The sequence below is a fragment of the Erithacus rubecula genome (genome assembly GCF_903797595.1).
Source record: "Erithacus rubecula genome assembly, chromosome: 13".
Taxonomy (NCBI): domain Eukaryota; kingdom Metazoa; phylum Chordata; class Aves; order Passeriformes; family Muscicapidae; genus Erithacus; species Erithacus rubecula.
The window spans coordinates 5,677,402-5,704,150 of record NC_136665.1 but is presented as its reverse complement, the minus strand read 5'-3'; the positions used below and the strand labels follow the sequence as shown (position 1 = coordinate 5,704,150).

Genomic DNA, 26,749 nt, shown 5'->3' with positions numbered 1-26,749 from the left:
CACAAACTTTTGTACACTATTTACAGACAAAACAAGTAAAATATCCATCCAAAATATTTTTTTAAAAAATCCTCTGATTAAATTGTTACACCTGCTCAAACAATGGTGGGACTTAATAGGCATATTTTCTTGTGCATGTTTCTCTTCCACGTAGTACTTCAGTCTCACTGCATATATATTTTTTCTTTTAAAAGTTAAAGAAAGATAAAACAAGCAGAAGGGACACAACACAATATGCATTTAAATCTTTGTTTAAGAAAAAGCAGCTAATTAAAAAAGGCAAAATACAGGAAAAGTGCATCAGTTCCAATGAGTTAGTATAAGAAAGAGGCCCACAGGTGAGGAGCTAGCACCCTTTTGGGTAGAGACTCCTAGAGACCTCTGATTGTCAATAGAGATTATTTAAAACTTTTTTTAAACAGAAATTACAAAAAAAAAAAAAAAAAAAAATTAAAAAGGAGAGGAGAAACATGACACCTCCAGATTTTTTTTTTTTGTTCGTTTTGCCATGAAGTTTCTTGGAAACTGGTGCTCAACAACTTTCAGAGTGGGTGAGAATTCCTTTGTGCCCAGAGCTCAGTGTTGACCCTGTGCTATGAGCTGTCCCCGAGCCCCAGGGTTGCTCCCCCTAGGCTGTGCCAGGCCAGGGGTTCCATTGTTTGTGCTGTTCCACTGCCCTGGAGCTTTGTCAGTGCAAGACCTGCTCACTTCCATGGCTTAAAGCTGAGCCAAACACTGCTGACTGGGCACCTGAACAGAGCAACTTGGTCTTCTCATCAAAAGTCCACTTGCATTTCTGGTGCATTTCAGCACAGATGCCACGCTGAGGAAGATACAAATGACCATGGAGACAAAGTGTCACTAACATTAACTCGTTTTCTTTGTGTTTCTTACAGATTGGTAATTTGGTTTTGCAACAATAAAAGAGGCTTGTTGTCTCTGGTGTTCCCAAGTCCCATTGCAATCCTTCACCCAAAAGGCTGTCTTTGAAAACAAGGCTACATGCATGTTTGGGGAGGGGTGGCAGCACTGAAACAAGGGGTCAGCACACAATCCCTTGGAAGGGCAGATTCATCCTACATCTGAAGTCTCCAGACTGAGCCTATGTCTTTGTGCTTAGGTACTTCAGGTAATCTGAGCTCACAGTAGGCAGTAACCAGGCTGACACTTTGTGACAGGACTGGTTAAGGAGTAGCTTTGTACACAATCATGTTTTTGGCTTTCTGGTAAGGCTACTTCATCTAGTAACAACAGATTTGGTCCAAAGGTATCCAGTCTCCAATTCGAGCTTGATAGTTTTGAAGCCTATTCCATTACATTCAAAAATCTTACAAGCCACTGGGCTTTCTGCTAACAAAGTACCAAGACTTTGTACTTCATACAGGAGAATGGAGTGCTCAGTCCAATCAACTGTAAATATATTTACACTTCTGTGGACCTAGCAACTAAATACTCCTTCCCTCATTTAAAGCATCACCGGAATAAAGAACAAACACTAGCAAATCCTAAACCAACAACAAAATACTGCTAAAAGTTGTAACAGAGAATGTAATCTTTTAAAACCACTCTCAAACTCTGTGTCTACTGTTTCCATTAATCCCAGGAGAGACTGCAAACACTCCTGGAGTTCTATACAACACAGAACTTAATCTGCCTTTTATTTTGTTCCTCAAAGAGGAAATTTCAGAAATGTTTAGAGTTAAGAAAAAAAGTAGTCTTCATTCACCAAGATCAAGTGCTGTACCCCTCTTCTCCTGGAAGGACTGCTTTCAGTTTAGGATGGACTGCAAGCTGCTTGTGCTTTGGGGATAATTCTACCACATTAAACCTCCATGGTGTTTTTGGAGGTCAAATATTTCTCTGTTACAGAATCCTTGAGTTGGTGCAGAAAGCACACAACAGTGACCCTATAAAATCTTCCTGCCTAGCACGGCTAAGCTTAGCACAGTCAAAGTGGCACCACCAGGTTTCTAAAGCTAAGATGTGCAAACCCAAGATTGCACAATGCATGTGAAAATATGACAAGCAAGAACACAACCCCTCAGTGGGTCAAGCCAAGAGTAAACTCCTGTTACCAGCCACATTAACAGTACACAAAGCTCAGTGGGGAGTTCATTTTCTTGTACTGGAGACATTTCTCCTGGACTCCAGCTTTGTTGTATTGTATTATGTGCTAAAGGACAGCACAAACTCCTGAACCCTAAATTACTGCAGTCCCAGTGATTTCTGATGGTGAAACATTGCTGCCACCCAAATCCAAGATTCAGCCATCAGCTACACAAAGTCCAGTTTTGAAGAAACAGAGCGACTCAAGCAGCACATGAGCTCATTTCAAGTCACACTGGAGTAAGATGAACAGGTAAGTGCAGTTGTGTCATCTGCCACGCATAGAGCAAGAGGAACTTGAAACAGAGTCAAGTAGAAACACCATCCATCAAGATAAAGCCCCAATTATCCCTTTTAAATCCAGCAATAAAACAGAGTGCATTTTTTCCAGGAAACAGAGTGTACAGTACCCGTGTGCAGCATAAAAACATTTCACAAAAATGAAAACATCCCTTTTGAAAATCTCAACAAAAATAGATCCCATTGGGACCAGACTGTCAGTGCCTCCCAAAACAAGGCAGAAAAATCCAACCTATAAAACATGCCAAAGGTGACCAGTAAGTACCCCACTAATGGCTGAAACTGCTGACTGCTTTATTTACTCAGAAAAGGGAGTATGACATTTGTATTTAAAACCCCAGACACCATATTAGCAGGTCCACTAAATTACACTTTCAGCTCTGTTGTCTCTTGACAGCTACTTAACAAGACATCTATCTGTCTATGGGAAAAGCTGGAAGCAACATCTCTTGGTTATGCAGGCCAATCCTGCAAGGCATCAGGACAACAGAACTCTGGGAACTCTACTGCACTGATCCAAAAACATCATCTTCCAGTCCAGAAGTTCTCTACTGGTCAAATTTCTCAAGACAAGATGCTGACAGGAAAGCAGCAGTGTTTAGAAATTTTTTCAAGCCTAATGGCTTATAAGTGAGTTGGTCCTAAGGGACTGGAGTACAGGCAAATGATCCAAGCACAATAGGAAAAGCCAAAACATCCATTTATATCTGGTGTAAGGAGGAAAAGGGTGATTTTGATTTCACTTTAATTGTGTCTTCATACTCTGCTTACAATGTGGGAGAAAAGTTGTCCTAGCTACATACTGCCCTCCCTCAGGAATAAATATTCAGCTAATAGTCTGACATTCACAATTTGATTTAAAAAAAAAATCTGATTTTAATACTTGTGTGAATAGTTCTGCCTTGACTAGGCAGTTATTCTAAGGAGCAAAAGCAACAAAACCCCCAGTTACTGAGCTCTGCTTAGTCCCAGCAGTTTTCACTGGAGGCAGCTCCCCCTCAACAGCAGCAGGTTCAGTCACAGGCTGTGCCAGCTCAGTTCTCAGCCTACAGACCACATCCTTGCTGAATCCTGCAGCTGGCAGCTTTGGAATGGCCAATCACACTGGCCCTAAGGGACACTTGATTCATTCCATTTGACCAGAGCAACCCCCGTTCATCAGAACCCAATAACTGCATCTTTCCTAAACCCATTCCTGCAGAAAGCACCTTCCTAACTCAAAAGTCTTCATAGGCCAGGGGCTTCCTGCAGAGATGGATTTGAACAGGACATAAAGGAGCAGAGCTGCACACATCCAGCTCCTGCCTGTGCTCCTCCAAACACTCTGAGGACAGGCAGAGTGAATGAATGTAAGCCAGCTGAAATTCAACTCTTACTTGATGCAGATCTTGAGCCTGATGCAAGTTTCCCCACACCTTTAATGGAAAGTAATGTAAGCCCTGTTACTCAAAGCGTAGAGCATTGGCCTGCAGCAAGGGGCTGATTGGGTTTTATTACCCTGGAAAATTAAAATCAGCAGTTCCTCCTACTGTGAATCTACTGATGGAACTAAGATGTCACACTGGTCCTTTTCCTTTTCTGTAATAAAAGCACACAAATCCCTTGCTAACCCACCAAATTTTCATCAAGTCTGATCCTGAGCATCTGTAGATAGTTAAAAATACAAAGTCAAGCTCATAAGAGTTTCCAGAATGCAAACACTGGCAGAGCTATGTTGCAGTTCTCTATCGATTGCAGTTTCCTTGGTGTATTCTCTAAATAGATGTTCAGGTAGCAAAGCAAAAGTCTGCTGAAAGGCTCTATATACATGGCCCAATTGTTTGCTAGAAGAAAAAGGAAATAACTTCATACAATAAAGAAAAAAAAAAAAATCTGACAACCCAAATATAGAAAATGCAGAGGCACTTTCTCTTTCCTTCCTTATGTCCTACAGCTTGCCTGTAAGAGAAGTGCAAAATAATAAAGTTTTCTGACATCTGAAAAAAGGAAACATCCAGGTTATGCCTACAGAAGTTTCAGCTAAAGCTTTGGAACAGAAGCTCTGTGTGCTGACATTGGTTTGCACTCTGGACATGCCCACAGAAGCAACACTGCTGTGCAGGCATGGACCACGTGCCCAGAAAGAGCAGTTCCCTCCCTTTTTAGTTCATCACTTCTACTGTTCAGGCTACAGAGGTAGTAAAAACAAAAGCAAAACCAACAACAATGAAACAAACCAAAATAAAAAAAAAAAAAACAAACTTCAAAAGGAACCACACTCTTGCTATACTGTACATTCAGAACCCTGTGGCCACATTGTTGTCCTAACAATGAACAAATTCATTAAAAATCTCAACATTAACACACGAATGTGCAAAGAACACATTCCAAAGTCAGTGCTGTGGTAAAGCAAGTGTTCATCCACAGGGAGGGAGGGGATTCTGTGAAACAACAGGAACAGAAAGGTTACTTCTGGCAGCCTACATGCGAACGTAAACAGGATCCCTTTTGCCTTTTAAAGTTCCGTGCCAACAGAACTATTGAAATGTCACTTCCCACAAGAGGAGACTTTTCTGTAATCATTAAAAAATACATTAAAAAAAGGGAACCATAGAGCAAGAGACTATTGTGTTCCCGAGCTGGCAGCTGGTAGAGTAGCCCCTGTGTTTGCATTGGCATTTTGCTCCACATGTTGTCTTCCTTCTGTTGAAATAGAAAAAAATGAGGCTGATACACTTTTAGGTCACCAGGGCCTCAGTTTAAGTTCATTTGGCTTTACTTGCTAGAGAGGAAGGAGCCTGTTTTTGTAGTTGTGCTTCAAAAGTCCACCTTGACTTGGCTGCTCCTCAGTTTGCAAACTGCTGGTAGAAGGCAAGTTTGACCCTCTCAATGTGATGGCAGAGTTTAATAGCTGGTCCAAGCTTCAAGTCCATGCACTCCTGAACAGTAGGCAGGGTCAGCAGTAGCAGTGCCTGGCCATCGATTTCCTGCCAGAAGACAAAAATTCCATTGTGACTTTGTTGTTATTCTCTCTGCTCCTTAGTTTGGACTTGCTGTAATTTCAGATTTGTGACAGTTTGTGAATTAGATGTTTCTTTCATGCTCCCCCAGGCAGCTTAAAAATCTCTCACACAACAAATTAACTCCTTTCTTAAAATACCAGCTCAAATCCACTGAGGCACAGACTCTCAAGAGATTCTATTGTAAAAACTATAACCCAACAAGAAAAAACAAGGCAATGTTGTGCAGAAAGTCATCTTAACCAACCACTGCATCTTTTTACAGAAATAGAGGTTCCACAAGGTGAAGTATATCTGGAATATCCACCACCACACACCACCCTAACCATTAGCTCTAATAGCACAGTTTTAATAGCCACTGGTTTTATGGAAAATTTTAACCAAGATGCAAATAAAATGTTGACTCTTGTCATGGTGTTTTGTTGTAGGTTTTATTTGTAATTTTAGGATTCAGATGCTTTGCAGGACAAAATATCCTCCCTCCAGCAGGGAGAAACCTGAAAAATTCTGGTCATTCCCTGAAATTTCCTTTCTCAAACTGCTGCAGATTGCCCAAGTGTTTGTTTCCTCAGCACCCTATTAAAAAAAAAATCTGACTCCTTAGAGGGTAAGAAGCCAAGTGAGAGATTCAACATTTAACAGACAGAAAATGGTACCTGATCAAGGAAAATTCTTGCCAGGGGAGCACAGTCAGTGGATTTGAGGAATCGCACCACATCAGCCACACTCCATTCTAGAGGGTTACTGTCCAGCTGCAGCTTTTCAGCAACTTCCATCTTGATGTCCTAGACAAGCCAAAAGAATTCCCAAATATCATACATGCTTAGTCTTTATTACAGTCCTATGACACAACCATAACAAACATCATGGATTTGAATTATTCTGTTGAGTTTTCACAATGCCCTTCACAAGCTATCAGAGAACACACATATTGTGGTTAATACTTCCAAGATTTTGGTGCTTGCTCAGCAGGCAGCAAGCCAGGGCAGAAATCTACTTTGCAAGTTACCTTTGGTGAAGGTGGTTTATTTTCATCATCAGAAAAGGAAAAGGTCCTGAGCTTCCTCTTCCTCTTGTCTCGCTCCTGAGCCAGGGAATGAGACAGTTCACTCTGGGTGGGAGATGATGAGAGGGATTTCTTCTCTGACACCTCTGATTCTTCAAGCAGTTCATCTTGGTGCTCTGAGGTGCTGTCCTCAGTCAGAGACTCTTCATCCACCTCATCCTGGTCATCCTCCTCTTCTGCCCCACTGCCCTGATGAGTTAGGAAAAAAGAAGAGAAGCTGCTGTAACCCTGAAATTACCACGTTTGCTATTTCAAATGAAGTAAAGACCACATCCCAGACCTCTGAGCATTGCTGGCAGTGTCCTACCTGGGGAGATCCAGCTGGAGTGTTATCCACAGACGTAGAGGAACGTTTTTTCTTATGAACAAAGAAATGTTTTCGTCTCTTCCTCCTTTTATTTGGTTTCTTCATGGCCACTTCCAGGTTGCTGTGGCCACCCGGGGGCCGACCTATGCGCTTGTTTTTCCGCTTGCCGTAATAGTGTGCTGCCAGGACAGAAGGGAAGAGCACAGTGCTGAAATGCACCTTCAGTGGCACTAGCTAGGTTTGCCCCTCATCAGGACTGGAAAATCAGCAGAAGGACATTTCCCAATAGGAATTCCAGTTCTGCAAGACTTCAAAATCAGTATGTCTGCATTTTCTACTTCTATTTGGTTTAAGGGACAAGAGTTACTGATCAGTTTTATTTGCTCTTTAAAGATTCACTTCCTCCATCTCTGGGAAGCCCCCAAATGATCCTATTTTATATAAAAAATATCAATAGATTTGTTCCAATTTAATGGTGCTTTTAATGACAATTTGTAGTTTTTAAACATAGTAGCACATGGTTAAAGCCAGTCTACAAAAACCCTAAAAACTAAGAAAAGAGCTAGAAGGTGTTGCATTTTTTTCTCCACAACAAATTGGTGAAAGCAATTACTATGCCACTTAAATGACACTAGTCAGTTCTTGTCCCAAAAGTTGTTTTAAAAAGATAAAGTTTTAAGCACAAACAGATGTTAAGGCATGGTTCTATTACTTAATACAGAATTAATTTTTTCTTCCCTACACATGGGAACATGAATATTTTGTAGGTCTCTCTATGTAGTGCTTGAGCTCCTCCTGGAGTGAAAGCCAGAAGAAACTAAAATATAACACTCCAAACTCCACCTTGGTACGGATCAGGGAACTACTCACTGTATTTTGTCTTTGTCAGGACAGAGCAGTTCTCTGAACACTTATCCAGCACCATCTGAGGGCCAAAGAGGTTTGGACAACATTCCAGCTTGATGCACGTTTTCCTGCAGAAATCTGCCACCCGATCTGCTGTCCTCACAACCTCCACAGTTGCACGGTAGCTCTTGCCTTTGTATCTAGCATTGAAAAGACAGGCATAATTAGGAAAATCTAATTACCAGGAGAAAAGGACTTCGTTGAAAAGGGTACAAGAATACTGAGATCAAACTGAGAAAAAAAAATATGAGCAATGATAAACTTTCTGGACTGCTAAGTCCAGGAAACAGGAATTCCTGCCTCTTATGTCAGCTCCTCAAATAAAGAAAATCCATCACAGAGGTGGCTGCAGTAACAACCACAGCAACATTGCCCCCATCAACTACAAAACACCATCTGAGAGGACTGTCCCAGAGTTCAGATATTTTGTTCTCTCTTTGCTTTCATGGGACTGCAGAAATGCCCACATGACCTGGACAGCTGGTTCCTCAAACAAAGACTGAGAGCACCCACTGAGCTCATTCAGGTAACAGCAGACAGCTTTTTGTGAGCCTTTCTGTGCTCATCCTATGCAGGCAATGGGACCACTGCCACATTTCCAATCAGCTTTTGTCCAACTGCTGAACAATTCCCCAGGACAGTCACACAACTGCACATACTGCTCCTGTTTGATTTAAATGAAGAAATTATTCCTTTTTGTTCACCAACTTTGCCATTATGTGAAAGAGTTGCACTGTGCAATATCTGCCAGAGCTGCTCAGCATTTCAGCTTTGTTCTCCCAGCACAGCTACAAGCAGGTGCTGATATCTACCAGAGATGTTTCAGGACTGCAAGTACCTAGCTAATACCTTGAAAAAAACAGCTGTATCATCATAGTCCAGATACCCCTGCTGTCACTATTGTGGCAAAAGAAAGCAAACGGCAACTTCAGCATGACTAAACAAATATTTTTTTCTTTATTCCTCAGCTACACCTTCTATTCACACAAACCTTTATAAACTTCCTATTGCCCAATTCAGAACAATCCTTCAATATATGGAAAAATGTCTTTTTATACATGAAATTGATCCAACAAAAGAATTACTGACATGTTAAAAATTAGGTAGGGAAGCATGCAGTGGCACATTGGGAAAATCTAATCTCTAATATGCAAACACAGTGACTTAATTACAAAACTATCCCTAAATTATAAAGGAATATCTGGACTTATCAAATATATGCAAATATGTTCACTGCTTTTTATCCTAGCTGTAAAATATCCTTGCAAAAAAGCTTCAACCCAAAAAGCTCAGCAGGAAAACTGGGAATGCTTTAGGGTAGGTTGCTGTAGAAAGACATCCATGTCAGGCCATTTCAAAGCTTCTAACTTTATTTCTGAAGAATCTTTTTCCACTAAGAAATTTGTGTGGAAATACCTGAGAAGCTTCCCAAGCAGGGCATGTTTCTGTTTAAAAACACTGACAATTATCTTCAGGTGAATTAAATAATCTTAAACCTCCCCCCCAGGTCTGTCAGTACAATGTTGTACCAGTGACACACATGCCTGTAGCAGAGTACACTGCCATATTAGGGAGCATTAAAATCACATGCACTCCACCAGAATTCAGAAAGAAATTTATAAAGACTTTAACATTTAATGACTGTTGGCATCTTGATACGCTCTGAGCGATTTTTCCTTCCCTGAAATGCAAAGCACAGAGTGCAGAGAACAGCAGCTGGGACAGGCTAGAAGGGAAACAGGACAAGGATTTACTTGGCTTTTAGGGTCTCTCCATGGCCATGCCAGGCAGCCTCCTCATCCAGCTGCAGCTCCCTCAGGACACGGCTGGGTTTGTAGGCAGCATTGATCAACAGAGTGAGAACCTGCAGAGCAGGAGGCAAGAGCAGAAAACACGTGGAAGTTATTTGTACAATAAATCTGTTTTTAAGTGCCAGGGAAATTACTCCTATTCATCCAAATTATCTAGCATCAAAGCACCCATTCACAGCAGGATTACAGACACCTCCTGACAGTGCCAAAATGAACACTGAGAGCAGCCGACACTTTGGGCCTTCCCAGCCCTCAGAATTTGTCTGCAGAGCCAGGAGTGCATCCAGCAATTTCCAAGTCATTGCCCTTGAATTACACATCACTAAATTAATGCCTGGGGCTGAGAACTCCCAAACTTGAATAACCTTGGTTAAATCTGAGTGATTATCTTAAAGACTGTATGTCATGTGAAGATGTGCCAAAAAAACGCTGCAGGATTTTGCTGCCTGCTAACCTACTGCTTACACAAAACCATAGTGCAGAATTCTAAGCTCTCATCTGTTTTGCTTCCATGAACCATGATAAAAGCCTGTATTTTAAGAAATAATTTTAATAAAATGATAATTTCTCAAGTACTGTAAAGCAACTTGGAAGTTGTGAATAACCTGAAGTTAGTGGGGGATAGTGCAAAATGTGCACTCTAATTGTACTTTTTATGTTCACTATGTGCCTATTCCAAATCATTCCCAACGGTGTGCATAACAACCTTGACATTACAAATTTGCAGTTTTATTGCTACTAATGCAGCAGTCCAGAAATCAAAAGTATTAAATACAATGCAAGCACCAAACTCTCTCTAGGATTCCTAGAGTGAGCAAGACTCACAAATGAAATGAACACAAGTGAGCATACTGCTTGAACTTTCAGCACCACTCAGCACCTGCACAGGATCAGCAGGATTTGTGCACACTGTCTGCTTTCAGGCAATGAAGCAGAGTAAATCTTCAGGATTAAATGAAGCTGCCACAGAATTTCACATTTGCTCTTTTGCAGTTCTTACAATAAAGTACTGAAACAGGCAGGAAGCATAGGGTACTTTGCTGCATGCAAAAATGGACCTTTTTCAATAATCTGCCTGATTCTTGACAACCAGACTCTTGTTTTACAGCATGTCTGCCACAAAGTCTTTCTTAAGGGCTCTCTCTGTTTAGATACTTGGTAGAGAAGGTAAAAATTCCAGGTATGTTGAGCCAATTCTTATATATAAAGTGATCATTTCATGACAGCTCAAGTGTGCATATCCAGTTAGTTATGTCTTGGGAAATTTCCAGCCTCTCAGGTCAGATAATAAGCACCTCATGACCTTTTATGAAATTTCAGAAAAATAATTATTACATTAAAGTATCTGTAAATTTGCTGTGAAACAGCTTCTGGAGAAGAAGCTCTCTGGCATTAAAGAATGGCCTCCTCCTCCCTCAATTACATTAAGAAGCCAAACTGTAATTCCACCTGATCCATGCAAATTGTATCCAACTAATAAAACACAGGTAATTTTTTTTATTTCCCAATTACTGAAAGTAGTTTGCCATTTTGACGAGGAAAATGTGTATTTCCTCTGTTTTACCATCTACAGCACAAACCATCAAGGAATTTTGGGATTATCTCCAGCTAAATTCTGTTAATTAAACTGAAACATTTATTACAGCTATAAAAAGATACTAACTCCTTTGATTGTGGTAATTACAGGTTATACTGTTTTAACAGAAAATAAAATTTAGCACTAGAAGGCTGAGTATTACTTAGATAAATGAGAGGCTTGTATCAGCCATTCATAAAACCATTCATGATTTATACTTCATTATATGCAAAAAGACACTCTTGACTCATCATCAGCTGGAATTTCTGAATTAGCCATGTGCAATGAGAGAGATAGTCTGGTGTTCAAGATGCACTTTTGTCCCCCTGCAGCTCACCTCCTTCAGCACCAGCACACAGTTGCCAGGCCCCACGGACTGGGGCAGCTCTGCAATCCTGCCTTTGTTCAGGTAAGGCCCCGAGAAGCACCGGTGGTTGAAGTAGATCTTTGGGCAGCAATACTTGACATTAATTACCACTGAGAAGTGAGAAATCAGAAAACAAATGTTTAAATCACACGCTGAAAACGCCCCGGGAAAGAATCTCACTGTACGTAACAGTTTGTCTGCTGCAAAAATAAAAAGTAAAGGAAAAAAAAATATAAAGGAGGGGAAAAGGCTTGAATGACAGGGATTTGAAGTAGTTTCTGTGTCACGTTTGCAATGGCAGCATTAGTTATTCCACGTTGCCAAAACATTTTTCATACTTCACACCCGTGCTTGAAAATTGTCAAGCTGCAGTAAATAAAGATGGTCATGTATCAGAAAAGAAACATTCCCTCCTGGTTAGTCTGCTGCTTCATGCTATCACACCAGTGAGAACAACAAAGACAAAGACAACCCAACTTCTTGGTAGCAGAAGCAGTTCCTACACAGCAATTACAGAAAAATTTTCCCATCAATTTCCTCTCTCCCAAATTTCTGTCACCAGAGAAACTGGCAGTTATTCTCCATTGTTTGTCCTAAACTGCAGCATCACATTGTTTTATATTTTTAGATTATTTTCCTTTGATTAGCAAACAAAAGATGCAGCAATTGATAAACTGATCTTTGATGAAGTGACATCAAGCTCTCTATATCTATTTAATGGTTTAGCATTGTTCAAAATTCAAGCATTAATATATATTGCAATACACTTATGTACGAAACCAATATTGTTTTACCCAGCAGTGTTGTAGTTTTTCTTGACTGAGCAACACTATCACTTAGACTTTACATTTAGCAGTTAAAAACTAGCAGATAAAAAAAATGAAGTCCAATTTACATTATGACTCTATTAAAAGTCAATTAAAATTATAAACAACCACACATCATTTTTGTTCTTGCTTTTGGTGAAGCTTCAGATGTGCACTTCAGTGTAGAGAAAACAGCAGAGGAGGCTCTCTGTTGCCAAATGGATGGATCTGTGTGACTTTCACCAGCAGATGCACTTATTCATCACATTCCTTCTTGCAACAGTTCAGAAAATTATTAGATTTTGCCATCTGGCACACAAAGCAGTTTACTGTTTGAATTGGTTTTGTTTACCACCATGATGAAGTTAACACAAAAGCCAGAGAGCTCTGCTTCCCAAAGCCTGAATCCATTACAGAGAGAAGCACACCTATATATCAAATATAACAGGTGACAATAAAATGTTACCTTCACAGGTCACAGTACAGGTGCAAGTGACCTTTAATTCAGTTTCACATATCCTCTACTGAAGGGGCAATGTTCTTGTGTAAAAATCTGATTTCTAGGCTTAATGCACATATGAAATGCAGAACACAAGTAATTGGAGGTTTTTGTTTGTTTCATTCATTTTTGCAGTTCAACAGATCACCAAGGGATGATAATCTCCAAACCCTTTCCTCCTCTTCCCTCTCCTAACAGAGTTGAGCAGGTAAACTCTTACAGGATTTTGCCTTTGTGAGCCTGACCTCTGTGATCAATACCTGAGTCAGAAGAGTTCAGCTCCTGGTTCTTTAGCCCATCATGAACTGTTCTTGAAGACAAAATTCTGAAATGAAAAGAAGGAAGTTGGGGAAACAGACAGATAGTCATGACAGTCACCTCTCCATTACTGAAACACCAGTACATTTTTTTTCCTCAGCTCCAGCCCTATTAAACTGCTTTTTATACCTCCCCTGTTTCACAATAACAGGCAGAAACTACCAAATTCCATTTGGAAAGGACTTCTGTCAGCACCCAGCAGCAGCAATCCTTCCTTGCTTGAAGTCCATGGGCCACCATGGTGACAGACACCTCCCAGAGCTACCCAAAACAGGAGTTTACAAACCCTGATTCCTTTTAACTTCACATTTCACAGCACAAGGCAGTGCAGCCTCATCTTATGCATTCTGAAAAAGCTCGATTTTAAACAAAATACAACCAAACTGACTCCAGTACTCTGGTAAGGATCTCAAGTAGAAAACATGGGGGAACAGTCTGCTCAGTATTTTAGGAGCAATGCAAACACTGGCAGGAGTACTGACAGCTCTGGTGTTTGTAAAGCTCTAAGTCAATAAAGCCAACTGCTCACAAGACTGAGTTCCACATGCATGACACAGAGTTTTTTAGACTAATTGTAGATAACAGCAGAACTCTTTTTTTTTTTTTTTTTTTTTTTTTTTTTTTTTTTTTTTTTTTGCTTGCTTTAGACCAAATTTCATCTGGGAAAAAACAATTACAAAAAAACAAATTCCAAGCTTTCTATCTCCTCCTACTGTAGTGCAAGAGGTCTCTTGAACATCAGAAAAATGTATCAGCATTAACACAATTGGACTGTGGAATCTCTCAACCCTCAGTACAGCACTTTTGCAACTCTACACCTTCCCTAACACAGCATATTTTCCAATTGAAAAATTAAGAGAAAAAACTCAACAAAAAATAAAAGGAAATAACCTGCTACTTACTGTTTCTCTGGTTGAACGACTGCAATTTTTTTCTGCTTGTTTACTGAAAGAAAAAAGAGCAAAATATAAGAGGCAAACAAATGAAGCATCTAGAAAATATATATATATGACTCATTTATTCTAAGTTATACAGCAAAAATGATCTATGTTCCCATCACTACTGTGTCAGCTGACTCAGCTGCACGAGGGGCACACTGGCCCAAGTAATTTGAAGAAAACCAGAAGATTTACTGCAACTTCCATTAAAAATTCTTTAAACTAAGCATGCATATGCTCAATTTTCTATGAAATCTAACCTTCTGTACCTCTTTGCTTGCATCAGAGCCCCTAAACCACCTGTACTATCAGCCAAAAAGGAATTACATGCTTTCTTTTTCAGCACCCCAAGGTTATGTTCTTCAGCCCAACGTGCCCAACTTTACTGGCACAGTAACTTCAACACTTGAACTTTGACATGGACTGAAATCAGTTGGTTAGAAACACCAGTGACTTAAGATAATTGCTATGCAGGAAAACACTGCTGCAACCAAGTCAGTCATTTAGGTGATGGGTCCACTTGCTAATTCTGGCTTTCACAATCAGGTAGTAAAATAAAACAAGGTAATGCAACACTTTGCCTCTTCAACAATTGCAGGCTTTGTCCCCAACAAACTTCTGGATTTTTTTTTTCAAATAATCTTTTATCTAATTAGGATCCCCTCTTCTTCCTCATCTGTCCTTGGAAGTGCAAGCAGATTAATTTCTCTTGCTTTGACTTGCAGAAAATGACAGCTCATTTCAACCTAAAAATTTTCTTATTTTACTTAATGAACACTCAAGAAAATCTTCAGTTTGAGAGAAGACACTACCTTATTCTACCTACTAGTGGAGTTTAAAAGGTAAGATTTACTCTTGAGCACTTTGTCATTAGGGACCATCACCACCTGGCCCATTGACAAAATCAGCCCCTTTGTTTTGACTCCAGAACATGCACACACTGTTTTGTTGTGGCTTTTTTTAACTTTACTTTGCACAAGTGTGAGTGTAAAATCAGTATCAGGGTCAGACACATGGCAAGAACAGCTCAGACAGAAGTAAATGCAGAGCATGGGGGCTGTTCATAACTGATAGAATTCCTTTCTTATGGCAAATGGAATTTTGCCCCTACAGCATGCAGGGGCCTCAAGCCAGCACTGTGGGGTTTGGAATTGTTGTGGGGAGCCAGAGGAGACAGTTGTGCAACACAGATTCTCTGTGCATGATGAATGGCTCCTAATTCAGTGCTGGCAGCAGTAAGTGTGCAGCAATTTGCCCTGGCAGGTCTCAGCAGCTCTAACCCCCACCCAAGAGAAGAGCTCTGGTACCTATTGCTTTGCGAGGAGGCCTGAGCTGATATCCATTCGTCTCACACCAACCCACTGGAAATATATTCATGGATTCCACACTCACTATACACTCAAGGACGGGTTTCTTGGAGCCTGTTCAGTTCAGAAAAGGAAAAATGGAAACAAGTCATGAAACCCCTGATTTGGTTAACACTTGCTGTACGTTTGGTACTGAAGATGTATTTATTTATGGTGTATCTGGAACACAGTAACAATCATTTATTCATCCCCTTTTACTGACCACATCCTTTCCTGACTTCATTTACTTCCTGCTAAAGGCTGGAGATGGGAATTTTCCTTCCACAGTTTAGCAGAGATGCACAGTGCATAGTAAGTGCATGCTGATGTACTTCCAATCAAGAAATGGGATTATAATGGAGAACAGCTGACACAGGCTTACTCTATCTTAATGAAGAAACTTTCCTTCCCAGGTCTGGCCAAAGCTTGCTCAGAATGCAAGGCACTCATCTGTGAAACTGTCACAAAGCCCTGCTCAGCACTTTGGTGCATGAGCCCAGCACTGACACTGCAATGCACAAATGCCATTTTTGCCTTAAATAAGCAGTGCCAGCCAAGACAAACTGGAAAAAACAGACAATGCAAGTGGGTTTTGATTGTGATTTTACTGGGGGAACTCTGCCTTGCTGCCCATATTCTGAACACAGTGAGCTTTCTCCAAATACTCCTCAGGTTTGGGGATGGCACTACAAGCAAATGTAGTGATGGACAAGCACTCCCCTCCTCCCCCAAATCAGCTCACCCTCCAGCTGAAGCCAGAGGTATGAATCTTTTAACTTGGTCACTGTAGCAACACAAACTTCTTCAGGATCAACTGGGTTCACAGCCTCGAGTTTCATGTTCTCTTTAAATCCATGGTCAGAAGTTAACTAAAAAAAAAGCCAGAATACTTCAGTGAGACAGCAGCTACATATCAAGGACAGGATAGGAATATCCCTGAACAGGAGCAACACAAAAACCCCTCAGTGTCTGAATAACACAGACAGATACTCAAACACAGAGGAAATTTCAGATAATTAGCACATTGAATACAAGTAAGATATATTAGGAAATACAATGAATCTAAGTTAAAAAAGGCCCTACAGACCCAGCAAAGAACATATTTGTCCTCAAATAAGGATGCTGAGGTTCACTGAAAGGATTGAGTGCATTCTCAGCAAGCAGAAATTCTCTGCTGCTTGCCACCTGAGTGATAAGTCTGACAAATAGTCTGAGCAGGTTCTATATTCTATCATGTTAACTTGGAAATCCACTTTATGTATGCAAATAACATTCCTGCCTCATCTGAGTTCTGGCAGGCAGAATAGGAAGCTTTCTTTTCATTGTACATTTTTTGGATAAGTAAGGTCTTACTTTATTCACCAATATAGTTTGCATTTATATAAGTAAAAAAAACCCTAAAACATAAGAATAGGTATTTATCCAGCTCTGGAACTCTTGAATTAAAGATAAGAAGTACCAGGCAGAGAGAGGACTCTTCTTCCCAGAGCCACTCTGCAATGTAATTACAGGATCAATACATTATGAATTCTGGAACTAACCCACAGTGATCAACTCTTCTGAGAAAAGGGATAATAAATTCAATGACCTGTTCTAAGATGCCACAGTTTACAAGACAGAACAAGGGCAACAAAAATTCATAGCCAGCAACACTCTCTTCAAAAGCTGGTAATTATTCATTCTAATTTCTCCCCCTAAGCACTGCAATATCCCAAGTATGGTAAGTGGAACTGGAAGGCAAGTGTTAATAGTAGCCTTTTCTGCTTGACAAGGTATTGTGCTGTGGGGGACAGCACTACAGTCACTGAACCAACTAAAGCCCAAAATCTTGCACGTCCTTCAGGCGCTCGTTAATGTAAAATGATTATTTGGTACTAATTTAAGATGGCTTTCTATTGATTAATACAATTGAATTAATTTTTCAAGCTGAAAGGATGGAAGATTGAAAGAGTACCCTTAGTAAATGAAAATAAGGTCTATTAAAAAGCCCTGCTTCCACAGTTACAGGAGTGCCAATGATTGATGCTGTTCTATGTCTTCCATGGACTCTTACACATCTCAATTTCACAAAACAAACATTTATTTTCAGTCTGCTTTATCACAACTGAAACATTTGGCTCACTGCTTCCCTATCTAGGAGACTGGCATGAAGTTGCTTCAGTTCACACTCATTTATACTCTTAGCTCTCCTGCTCCCTGAGTTAACACAGGTAAGGTGTTGGGATACTTAAATGTGTCCAGAGGAGGGCAAAGCTGGTGAAAGGAATGTCCTGTGAGGAACAGCTCAGGACTCTGGGCTTGCCCAGTTTGGAGAAAAAGAGGATGAGGAGTGAGATCATTGTTCCCTGGAGCTTCCAGAGGAGGGGACATGGTGGAGAGGGAGGTGCTGACCTCCAAGGACAGGATGTGTGGGAATGGTTCAGACTGGACACTGGGCAGCACTTCTGAGAGGGTGGTCAAATACAGGAATAGACTTCCCAGAGAGGTGCTCAAAGCTCCATCCCTGTCAGTATCTGGACAACTCCCTTAACAGCATGCTTTAATTTTTGATTAGCCCTCAAGAGGGTCAGGCATTGGACAGGATAATTGATCACTGCAGGCCCCTTCCAGCTGAAATATTCTATTCTACTTGGAAGGGCAAAAGGTTCCTGTCCCTGGAGTCAGGAGTGCCACTGAGGCAGCAGAGGAGATTTTCCTGCAGAACCTTACCAAAGGGAAGCAGCTCTGGGGAGCTGCCTCAGCTCCACACTGTTTGAGGTAGTCAGCCCAGTCAAAGTCCTGGCCAGGGTAACCTAGGACAGCAAAGAGCCAAGAGTTAAACAGCTGAGACTCAGTCAAACCCACCTGATGCACAGAGCACTGAGATCTGTTTGGGTCACTCAGGTTTGTGAGCTGACTCAGGGCTCCAGGGAGCCATATAAGGTCAGGCCACTCCAACCTGAACCATAAATCTGCCAAGCACACAAGGGCAGCAGCTGAAACATGGGAAAGCAGTTTCACCCTTGTCACAGAATACAGGTGAAACTCAGGAAAAATTTCTGCAATGGCTGCTGTGTCAGCTCTGAAACTATTTTTTTAAAACAGAGCAGTCAAAATGTGCACAACATCAACATGCTGCTTTTATTCATTTTTCTCAGTTTTACCAGTGCTAGTAGGGCTCTGGAGACCTCACAGAATTCAGAATGTCCACTGTGTCCAGGGAAACAAGAACAGAAACTTAAAATCTTTGTCGGCTCCAGCTACATGCCTATAAAGTGAGATTTCACTTTTTACATGCAAAATTCTAGGAAATACTGGTCAGGCAGAGCCACTTTTCACACCTTATCCAAGGAAAGGCAGGAGACAAACATCCCTTGGTCTCTGCTCCCCTGATGAAAGGAGCAGCTAAAACAAAACATTCTGAATTGTGAGGTGGCAAATAAGAAAGCAGAGGCCCAGGTTTTATAGTACCATTGACATTTCCAGTTTGAGAAAATGAATAAATATTTCAGCAGTGCAGGAACACTACCCTCTTCCCTTATATCCTGAAGCAATGTTTCAATAATCTACAACAGTGCCTGATAGGCCATTGGTAAAAAAATAACAGTTCATTAACTTCTGAGTGATAAGATAGCCTAAAAATATTATAAAATGTTGGATAACAACGTTCCATTCTGATCAGAAGCAAAACTCCAATATCATGTTAATTAAACCTGAAATCAAGATTTCTTTCAGGCCTGGCACACCCACTCCAATCATTCCAGTGCTCAGGTTGTTATTCATGACCAACATCTCAGCTCCCACATCCACGCTCCTGGGAAACTTCAGCTCCCCAAACAAACCCCCTGGTTTTCAGCACTTGTGGCACTGTTTTGCACTGTTTTGCTGAGCAGGGGGCTGCACAGACTGACCTGGGGGTGGGCTGAGGTGCAGGCCATTCTTGAGGCTCCACTGCACGGGGAAGATGCCGGCGCTGCCGACGTGGCAGACGTAGCGCTGGCCGCTGGCACGCTCGGCTCTCAAATCATCCATCTCTATCAGGAAATACTTGTCATTGTACACCTGCAGCAGCCAAGAGAGAACCAGGGGCTCTGTGAGATGCCTGAGGGAAATCCTTGAGGAAATAACCGTCAGGGTTACACAAAAATAAGATTAAAAGAGTTTTTGGGATTTATAAACTCATCTGCGTTATCCAGAAACTTAACAAATATAAATAGTAAAACTTAATGGCTGAGCACTTAAGGTGATCAAGTGCTTTAGGGAATCTTCTCATGAAGAATGGACAAAAATAAGCATTTGTGGTCTTCCTACTATTCTATAACAAACTGCGTCCCAGGATGGACTGTCACAAACCAACCCACTACACTCCTGAAGTAAACAGAACCAGGACAAGGAAATAGCAAGGAAAGTAACACCTGATCGTGTTGGAGAGTTTTCATTTCAACTCTGAAATCCCTTGTTTGGAAATCAGGCCATCTAAATGTCATGTGTACACAGCAACGACACAACCTTCACAAAATCAAACCCCCAAAAAAACTGTCTTCAGATGGGTACTCTGGTTATGAGAGATTATACCCAATTTTAAAAATCTGGGTTTGAAAATTTTCATAATTTGATCTTTTGAGCTTGTATCTTTATGGAACTTTCCCCCTCCATTGAAATCCAATGGCTTCACCATCAGCAGTTTTATCAGGCAGCCTGTCTCCATACAAAACACTTCAGTTGAAAACCAGCACAAGATTTTAAGATTATCAGAATTCCCTGAGTATTTAAGACCAGAAGTAGCAGCAGAACTGAATCTCAGCAGGGCTGGTTTAAGAGCTCTGGTACCTTGAGAACTGTTGCAGGGGAGATGACAAACGGAGCCATTGGGTCCACAGCTTCCAGCTTCATGCCTTCAGAGAATGAGTGCACTCCAATCACAGGTTTATCCTGCAAAATGATGTGTTGCTGTGATTCCCTGCCCTCCCCCATCAAAAAAGAGACCTACTGCATATAAATCAACTGAAGAGGATGAGTTTTTATCAGTTCATTCCAAGAAATCAACATGTCCCAGTACCAGCAACTTCTCTATAAAAAAACGGCAACAATGGTTCCTGAGACTGGCAGTTTTTGATGAGTTTTAGGAAATTGAGTCCTGTGACTTCTTCCTCTGACACTCTTCACACAGAAGAAAGATTTGACAATACAGAGTGGTTTCATAGAAATGTTTTGAGGTTTTCCCTGTAGCTTCTAGCACTCCTCATGCTGACTCTCCTTACAGTAAATGAGAACTATACTGGCCTCCATTCAGTCTAACAGAAACCTGCAGAACAGGACTCCTGCTCCAGAAAATATCCTGCTCTGTACATGAAACAACAAATCCAAGAGCAACAGCTCCTCCATTTCTGTTTATGGGTCCAAACAAAGCTGAGAAAAATGAACTAAGAACCTGAAGGACTAAAACGTGAACCACGACAACTAATGACTTGCATAACTGCAATGGTGCATTGTCTAACTTTCACATTTTTACACCAGAGGGAAAGGAAATAAATTTTAAAAAATAACAAAACAAAAAAGGAAAGAATTTTGGGTGACTGACTTCCCTGAATCATTTCTCAGGAATGCAGCATTTCCATGGTATCATCCACAGCATTAAACTACCTTAAAAAGATCTGTAGGAACAGATGACTCCTCCTCCTCCTCTTTCACCTTCTTCAGGATCTCTTGCCAATCTGCTTCACTCCTCAAGGACCTAATGGCTTGAGGAAAAAGAGAGGGAAAGAGTAAGTAGTCATTTTTCTTCCTCTTTTCCCTCAGAACACATAGCAATAAAGTTTGATTTGTGCCCCTCTAAACTGCCAAATTCTTTATCCCAAGGTTTCCCCTCATCAGGAAACATGTTACATCACTAGCAAGCTCATAAACCATCCCTTTGTGTTTCTGCCACTTTTTGTCCCCCTCCTCTGCTGGCTGCCCTGACATGGATATGCTGAAAGCTGTGTCCACCTGTCCCAGCCTCTGCCTCCACTTCCACACACTTGTTCCTTATTTCAAGGGACATTTTCCTATCTCTAAACAGTATCTAAATCAGTCCAGTAGGCTTGAGGGTCTCAACTGCAAAAGCACCTGCTGAGCAGTACTCCAAAGCTGTAAGACTTTTTCCATTTCAGGAAAACAACCTACCAAAAATAATCAAATCATGAAGGCATTCCCTTCCTCACTTCTTTCCTTTGCACAAACAGGAGGAAAGTTTTGACAGGCAAAAGCATTTAGCACCTTTAGAACAAGTGGGTGACAAGCCTTGTAGGATTATTTGTGCCTTCATCTACATTTTATTAGGTCCAGGACTTGTGAAACAGGGGTTTCATGCACCTAACAATCCAGAGCACTGAAGCAGCAGCCTCTGCTCACCACATACAAGATCTGTGTTTCCAAGTACCTAAAGGAGGCTGCAGGCTGTATCCATGCTGAGCTGCCCACCCCACTTGGTGAAGGAAAGGGTCCAAATAGAAAAGCCACTGGTCAAATTTGTCCAAGTCTTCCAGGCCTTCATATCTCAGCCTGAGCCTCCCACCAACATTGTCCACCACGGTGACCACCCAGGCTTCCAGGGAATCACGGATGTTCTGCAGCTCCAGGCGGGAGCCGGGCGCGATCAGATCCAGGGGGTTCTTCCCTCTGTGCAGCTACAGAAACAATACAAGCTGTGAGAATCAACACTCACTTTTAAAAAAAATAAAATTCAAAGGTTTATTAAACCTTAGCAAAAAATACAACAAAGGACTGAGTAAGTAGAAAAAATCAGCGCTGGGAGCACAGGATTGAACTGCCATGTGCTCACCTACAGAATGATGTTCTGATTTTTACACCCCTGGGCCCTCCCAGAGTCTTGTTGGTTCTTTACCATCCATTGCTGGAGACTACTTCCTTACATCTTGGCTGGAGGTCAGGTGTAGTAACAAGCCAGCCCTCCCCAAATGCCCCTAGGCCATCTCACAATGACAACAACACAAGAGGGAAGGGAAAGAGAACTATGGGAGGATATATTACATTAACATAATTACACATCCACAAAACTTAACATACACACAATATTCATCCTTTATTTGTGAGAGCCAACCATCACATTACTCATCTATAACACGAATTATTCTGTACAACAGAACAAAATGAATGCCATACTTCCATTCCACCTCTTTGCACACATTCTGTCTGCATAAATAAAGGATGAATGCAGAAGCACAGAAATCCATGTCCCTTCCTAACACAAGACAGAAGTGACAACGTTCAGAATCACTGGTGTTTGTGTCAGAACTTCTGCACTGCCAGTAGATACAGTCACACATTTAAGCCCTCATTATAATTTTCAGAGACATTAGCATTTATATATTCCAAGTTTGAAGGAAACATGTATAACCTCCTTCTAAAACTGAGTCATCCAGCGTACAAAGATGACTAGACAGAAACATGCAGACAGAACTGTTAGCTGTAATGAAGGTGACAAAGGCATTTTCCAAAAAAACATTATATTCTGTACTTTACAACCAGACACTGATATAAAGTGCAGATATTGTTTTAAGTGCAGAGCAGGCAATAAAAAATTGGTTCCTCGCTAGCAAAGACATAATATTTAAATGAAACAGTAACATGACCATTAGTAAAAAATGCCAAAACAAAACAATGAAAGGAGTCAATTGAGAAAGGAGACCACCTGAAAGCCAGACAAATAAAGTATTATTTTCTTAGAGCTGTATGGAGGAGAAATAGGATAAGACAACTGAAACTTAGGGAGTTGAAAAAGGTCTTTCTTTTGCCAGTATTAATGAACAACACAAACCTGCAGCAACAGATATGTTTCAGGAAAACACTATAAAAATTAAATACTGTAAACAAGAACACTAGAGAGTGGAACTCTAGGGTCAACAGCATATTACAATGCTCCCTAAACTTGAAAAGGGAATTGAATTGAGAATTCAAATAATGATGAAGGGCAAAGCCAAGACAAAACCCAGTACGCAGCCCCCTGCAGCACTTACCCCCTCCAGCAGGTTGGCAGGAGCACTGCAGGCCCCCTTCAGCACCCGCTGAAGGAACTCCTCCTGGTCAGGTATCTTGTCCTTGATACCTAAGCAAAGAGACAAAGAGAAAGACTCTGATTTTTCCTGCCAGATAAAGATTATTCAGACACTGAATGTTACCACAACCTTGCGCTGCCTAATTCAACAGAATCTGCCGCACGGGTAACAACACAAAGAAACAATAAAAAAAAACTTAAAGGAGATGCCAAAGCAGTAGATTGTGGTGGTGATGATTAAGACAACCACAAACCTCTATCATGGGATTTCAGGAAAACACAGCAGATAACCTCAGCTTGTCCCCACAGCAACAGCACCTGCACACCACAGCAGCTACCCAGGCTGACTGGGTAAAGCAGCAGCCCACGGTGTGTGCCCTGTCTCTGCCCTCAGAGCTGGTACCTTCAGGCACTTTGAGAAGCTTGTTGTTCTGCTGGCACCATCCGATGGGGTGCAGGTCAGCTGTCAGGATGTCACACCAGAAGTCGGCCGTGCGGTCCTCGCCGCAGCCGTCGTAGCGCAGCAGCAGCAGCTGCCCGCACGTGGTGATGATGGTGGCCACCCAGTAGGTGTTCTGGTCAGACTTGACAGCCACTTCCAGCTTCATGCCAGGGGCAAAACCGTTCTGCAAACTTGTATCCACCTGAAGAGGAAGATGATCATCGCATATGAGCACCACTCAAACTTTGCTGAATAACAGGGGGAACAATTTAGACAAGTTCATCAGCAAAAAAAAAACCAACTCAAGCCAAATGTCACTCAGTCTCTTCAGGGAAACAGCTTTATCACATTATAGGACCCAGTGAATGCACATAGAATCATCATTAATTAAATCTTTGTTGCATTTCAGAGTATTGCATTTCTTAAGCTTAAAGCAGTACTGTGCCATATATTTTTCTGCCCTGGACAATGCCTTCCCCCATCACTGAAAGGCTTTCCCACTCACAGCTGGGCTGTCAACCTGAGCAAAACTAAAGGCCAAATTCAGCACTACAACTTTGACTTGCTGTGTTAAATTGTGTCACTCAAGGTCTTTGGACAGAAAGCCTATTTAAAGTACATATACATGCCTTAGGTAACAGCTATCTGTCTCTTCCACCATGCTCAGCTAAGAAGTCACAAACATGCACAAAGTGCAGAACAAGGATTTTTAACCTCTCTATGCAAGAACCTAAATAATTCTATATGCAGCAGTGTTGCACAATTTGCATGGAACATAATCAGTCTGTATTCTTCATGCTTGGACAAGAATAAAGCACCAAACACTGGGAGTGCTCTGGTTGTGCGTGGGTGTGCTGTGTGCAGGTGATCAATCTGACTGCACAGGACTGAGACACTGACTGGGGAGACCTAAAAGAGAAGGCAACACTAAGTTTCTCATATCCCTAACTCCTCCTAACTCAAACAATCCCAAAAGAGCAGATGGACCCTGTTCTGCTCTCTCTATAGAATGTTCTGATCTATGCTTAATTCCAGGACATCAATCCTAATTAAAACTCTGACATGTCAATTCCCCATTCTCAATTGACTGTAACTCGTGTTTTCTTTCTTTTTTAAGAGGTCCCAAGTTCCATTTCCTTTTTGAACAAACTACAGGAGAGGTGTTCAGTATGATGCAGATGGAGCAGACACTTTCTGGGGTTTTTATTCCCAGTTCTGTGCTGACAGTTCAGTAACTGCCACAGCTATTATAGTCTCATCAGCCAGCACATACTGGTTTGCTAAAAATAAAACTAAGAGAACTACACCAGGAAGAAAAGCATATGCCCCTGTTAACTGTTCATATCCTTCAGGTTAACACCCTTCACTTAGAGAAATCTCTTCTTAAAAATCTAATCAGCAGGACCCAATACCTGCAGGCATTCTGAAGTGGTATTATAGAGGCTGTCTCTTTAAAAACACAGTTATCTTACTGAAGAAATATTCCCAAAAAATTCATGTTCTGATTCCTGAGAGAAAAGCCTCGAGCTCAGCGCAGCATTTGAAGCATTGGGAAATCTGTGCACAAGCCAGACCCAGGGATGGACTCAGTTCATGGGGAGATGATGATGATGATAAGGAACAGATAAAAAGAATTAAGAACATGCAAGAGCACACAGCAAATGTGTTCAGGTGATGCTGAACACCAACTTGTTTTTCATGGTCACACAAGTGTTGCTAAGGACAGAATGGAATTTAAAAAGAGCATTTGGATCTAGAGGAGGTAGATTAGACTTGGGGGAAAATAACACTGGCGTTCATTACAGCTCCAGGTTTTTGGTAAATTCTTTTTCCTGCTACATTTTATGCCTAACAGCCACTTTGATCTCAATATTGTTCAATTTTTAAAATGCTAACAAATTAAACATTAGAGCATGCTTAATTTGAGAAGTAGCTTAAATTTCCAATGTGGCTTACTCATAGCAAGGCAAAATTTCCAGAATTAATATAAACATACATAGTGTGCTTAAATATATACATAAATATACAAAATCACCTCTCCCATCAGCAAGTCCAGTGCTTTGCTAACACAGGCTGTGTAATAATGGATTACATTTTCTTAACTTGACCAGGTATTATCTTACAACATTGTGTTAGCTATTTCTTACCAAAAAAATCATAATGGGAGCTCACTACTTCAAAAGCTTACTACTTAAAAAGAACCAAACTAAAACCATAGTTCCATTTAAAAATGGATTTATATTCATTAATTTATCATATATGTTCACCTGCTCTTGTGCCAATACTATTCTTCAGCTGAGATTTTTCCACTCTCTTTTTCTGAGAGTAAAGCTTGTTAACTCTCCTGAGGGTGGATTATAAAAATACATCATTCCTAAAGTCAAGAAACTGGGACCACAGATGTGAGCTGGAGGGACCACAATGACCAGTGCCTGCCTGCTGTGCACTGAAATCCACTGACCTGGTGTGTCTGGAATCACAGTAACCTTGCTCAGTGCTCTGTCTCAGACAGGCTGGCACTCTCCACTGGGAGGCAGTGAGGCTCTCTACTCCACCTTTCCCAACACATTACCTTCCAAAGGATCACAGAAACCCCCAGCATGTGACCCTGCACTCCTGCATTTCTATTAACAGCAAGACTCTGATATAAATACACTCTTCCCCCTGCCTGTCAATTCAGTGTCAGCAATAACTTCTCAGAATTTTATGCCAAGCTTATTACAGAGAACATCAACACTGGACTCCAGACAAATTCTAAGGAGCTGTGGCAGAAAATGCCCTGTAGCTCCAGTCTGAACATTTCCACACTCACTGGTGACCTCCTTGCAGAGGCAGTGGCACAAAGGGGCTGAGCTTTGCCCACACCTCTTCACCAAACCACTCTCCACCACAATGTCACCTCACCAGCAAAACTGCACTGTGCTCCT

At 41.2% G+C, this 26,749-nt stretch overlaps 1 protein-coding gene across 7 annotated transcripts in view; it reads right to left on the bottom strand.

Moving 5' to 3' along the window:
- Positions 1-2,960: 2,960 nt before the first annotated feature.
- The window catches only part of SFMBT1 (Scm like with four mbt domains 1), a 70,535-nt gene continuing 46,746 nt past the window's right edge, over positions 2,961-26,749 (bottom strand). For all 7 annotated transcript variants that reach the window (XM_079317264.1, XM_079317265.1, XM_079317263.1 and 4 more), the window contains 18 exons: positions 23,784-24,024; positions 23,343-23,431; positions 21,746-21,992; positions 20,968-21,065; positions 20,155-20,256; positions 19,236-19,386; positions 18,055-18,137; positions 16,088-16,214; positions 15,307-15,420; positions 13,964-14,006; positions 13,004-13,068; positions 11,409-11,548; positions 9,439-9,548; positions 7,649-7,824; positions 6,779-6,957; positions 6,415-6,660; positions 6,062-6,190; positions 2,961-5,372 (listed from right to left, as the gene is read on the bottom strand). In XM_079317264.1, coding sequence (XP_079173390.1) covers positions 5,232-5,372; positions 6,062-6,190; positions 6,415-6,660; positions 6,779-6,957; positions 7,649-7,824; positions 9,439-9,548; positions 11,409-11,548; positions 13,004-13,068; positions 13,964-14,006; positions 15,307-15,420; positions 16,088-16,214; positions 18,055-18,137; positions 19,236-19,386; positions 20,155-20,256; positions 20,968-21,065; positions 21,746-21,992; positions 23,343-23,431; positions 23,784-24,024 — 2,481 coding nt within the window. In that variant the 3' untranslated portion in view covers positions 2,961-5,231. The remainder of the gene's footprint in view (positions 5,373-6,061; positions 6,191-6,414; positions 6,661-6,778; positions 6,958-7,648; positions 7,825-9,438; positions 9,549-11,408; positions 11,549-13,003; positions 13,069-13,963; positions 14,007-15,306; positions 15,421-16,087; positions 16,215-18,054; positions 18,138-19,235; positions 19,387-20,154; positions 20,257-20,967; positions 21,066-21,745; positions 21,993-23,342; positions 23,432-23,783; positions 24,025-26,749) is intronic.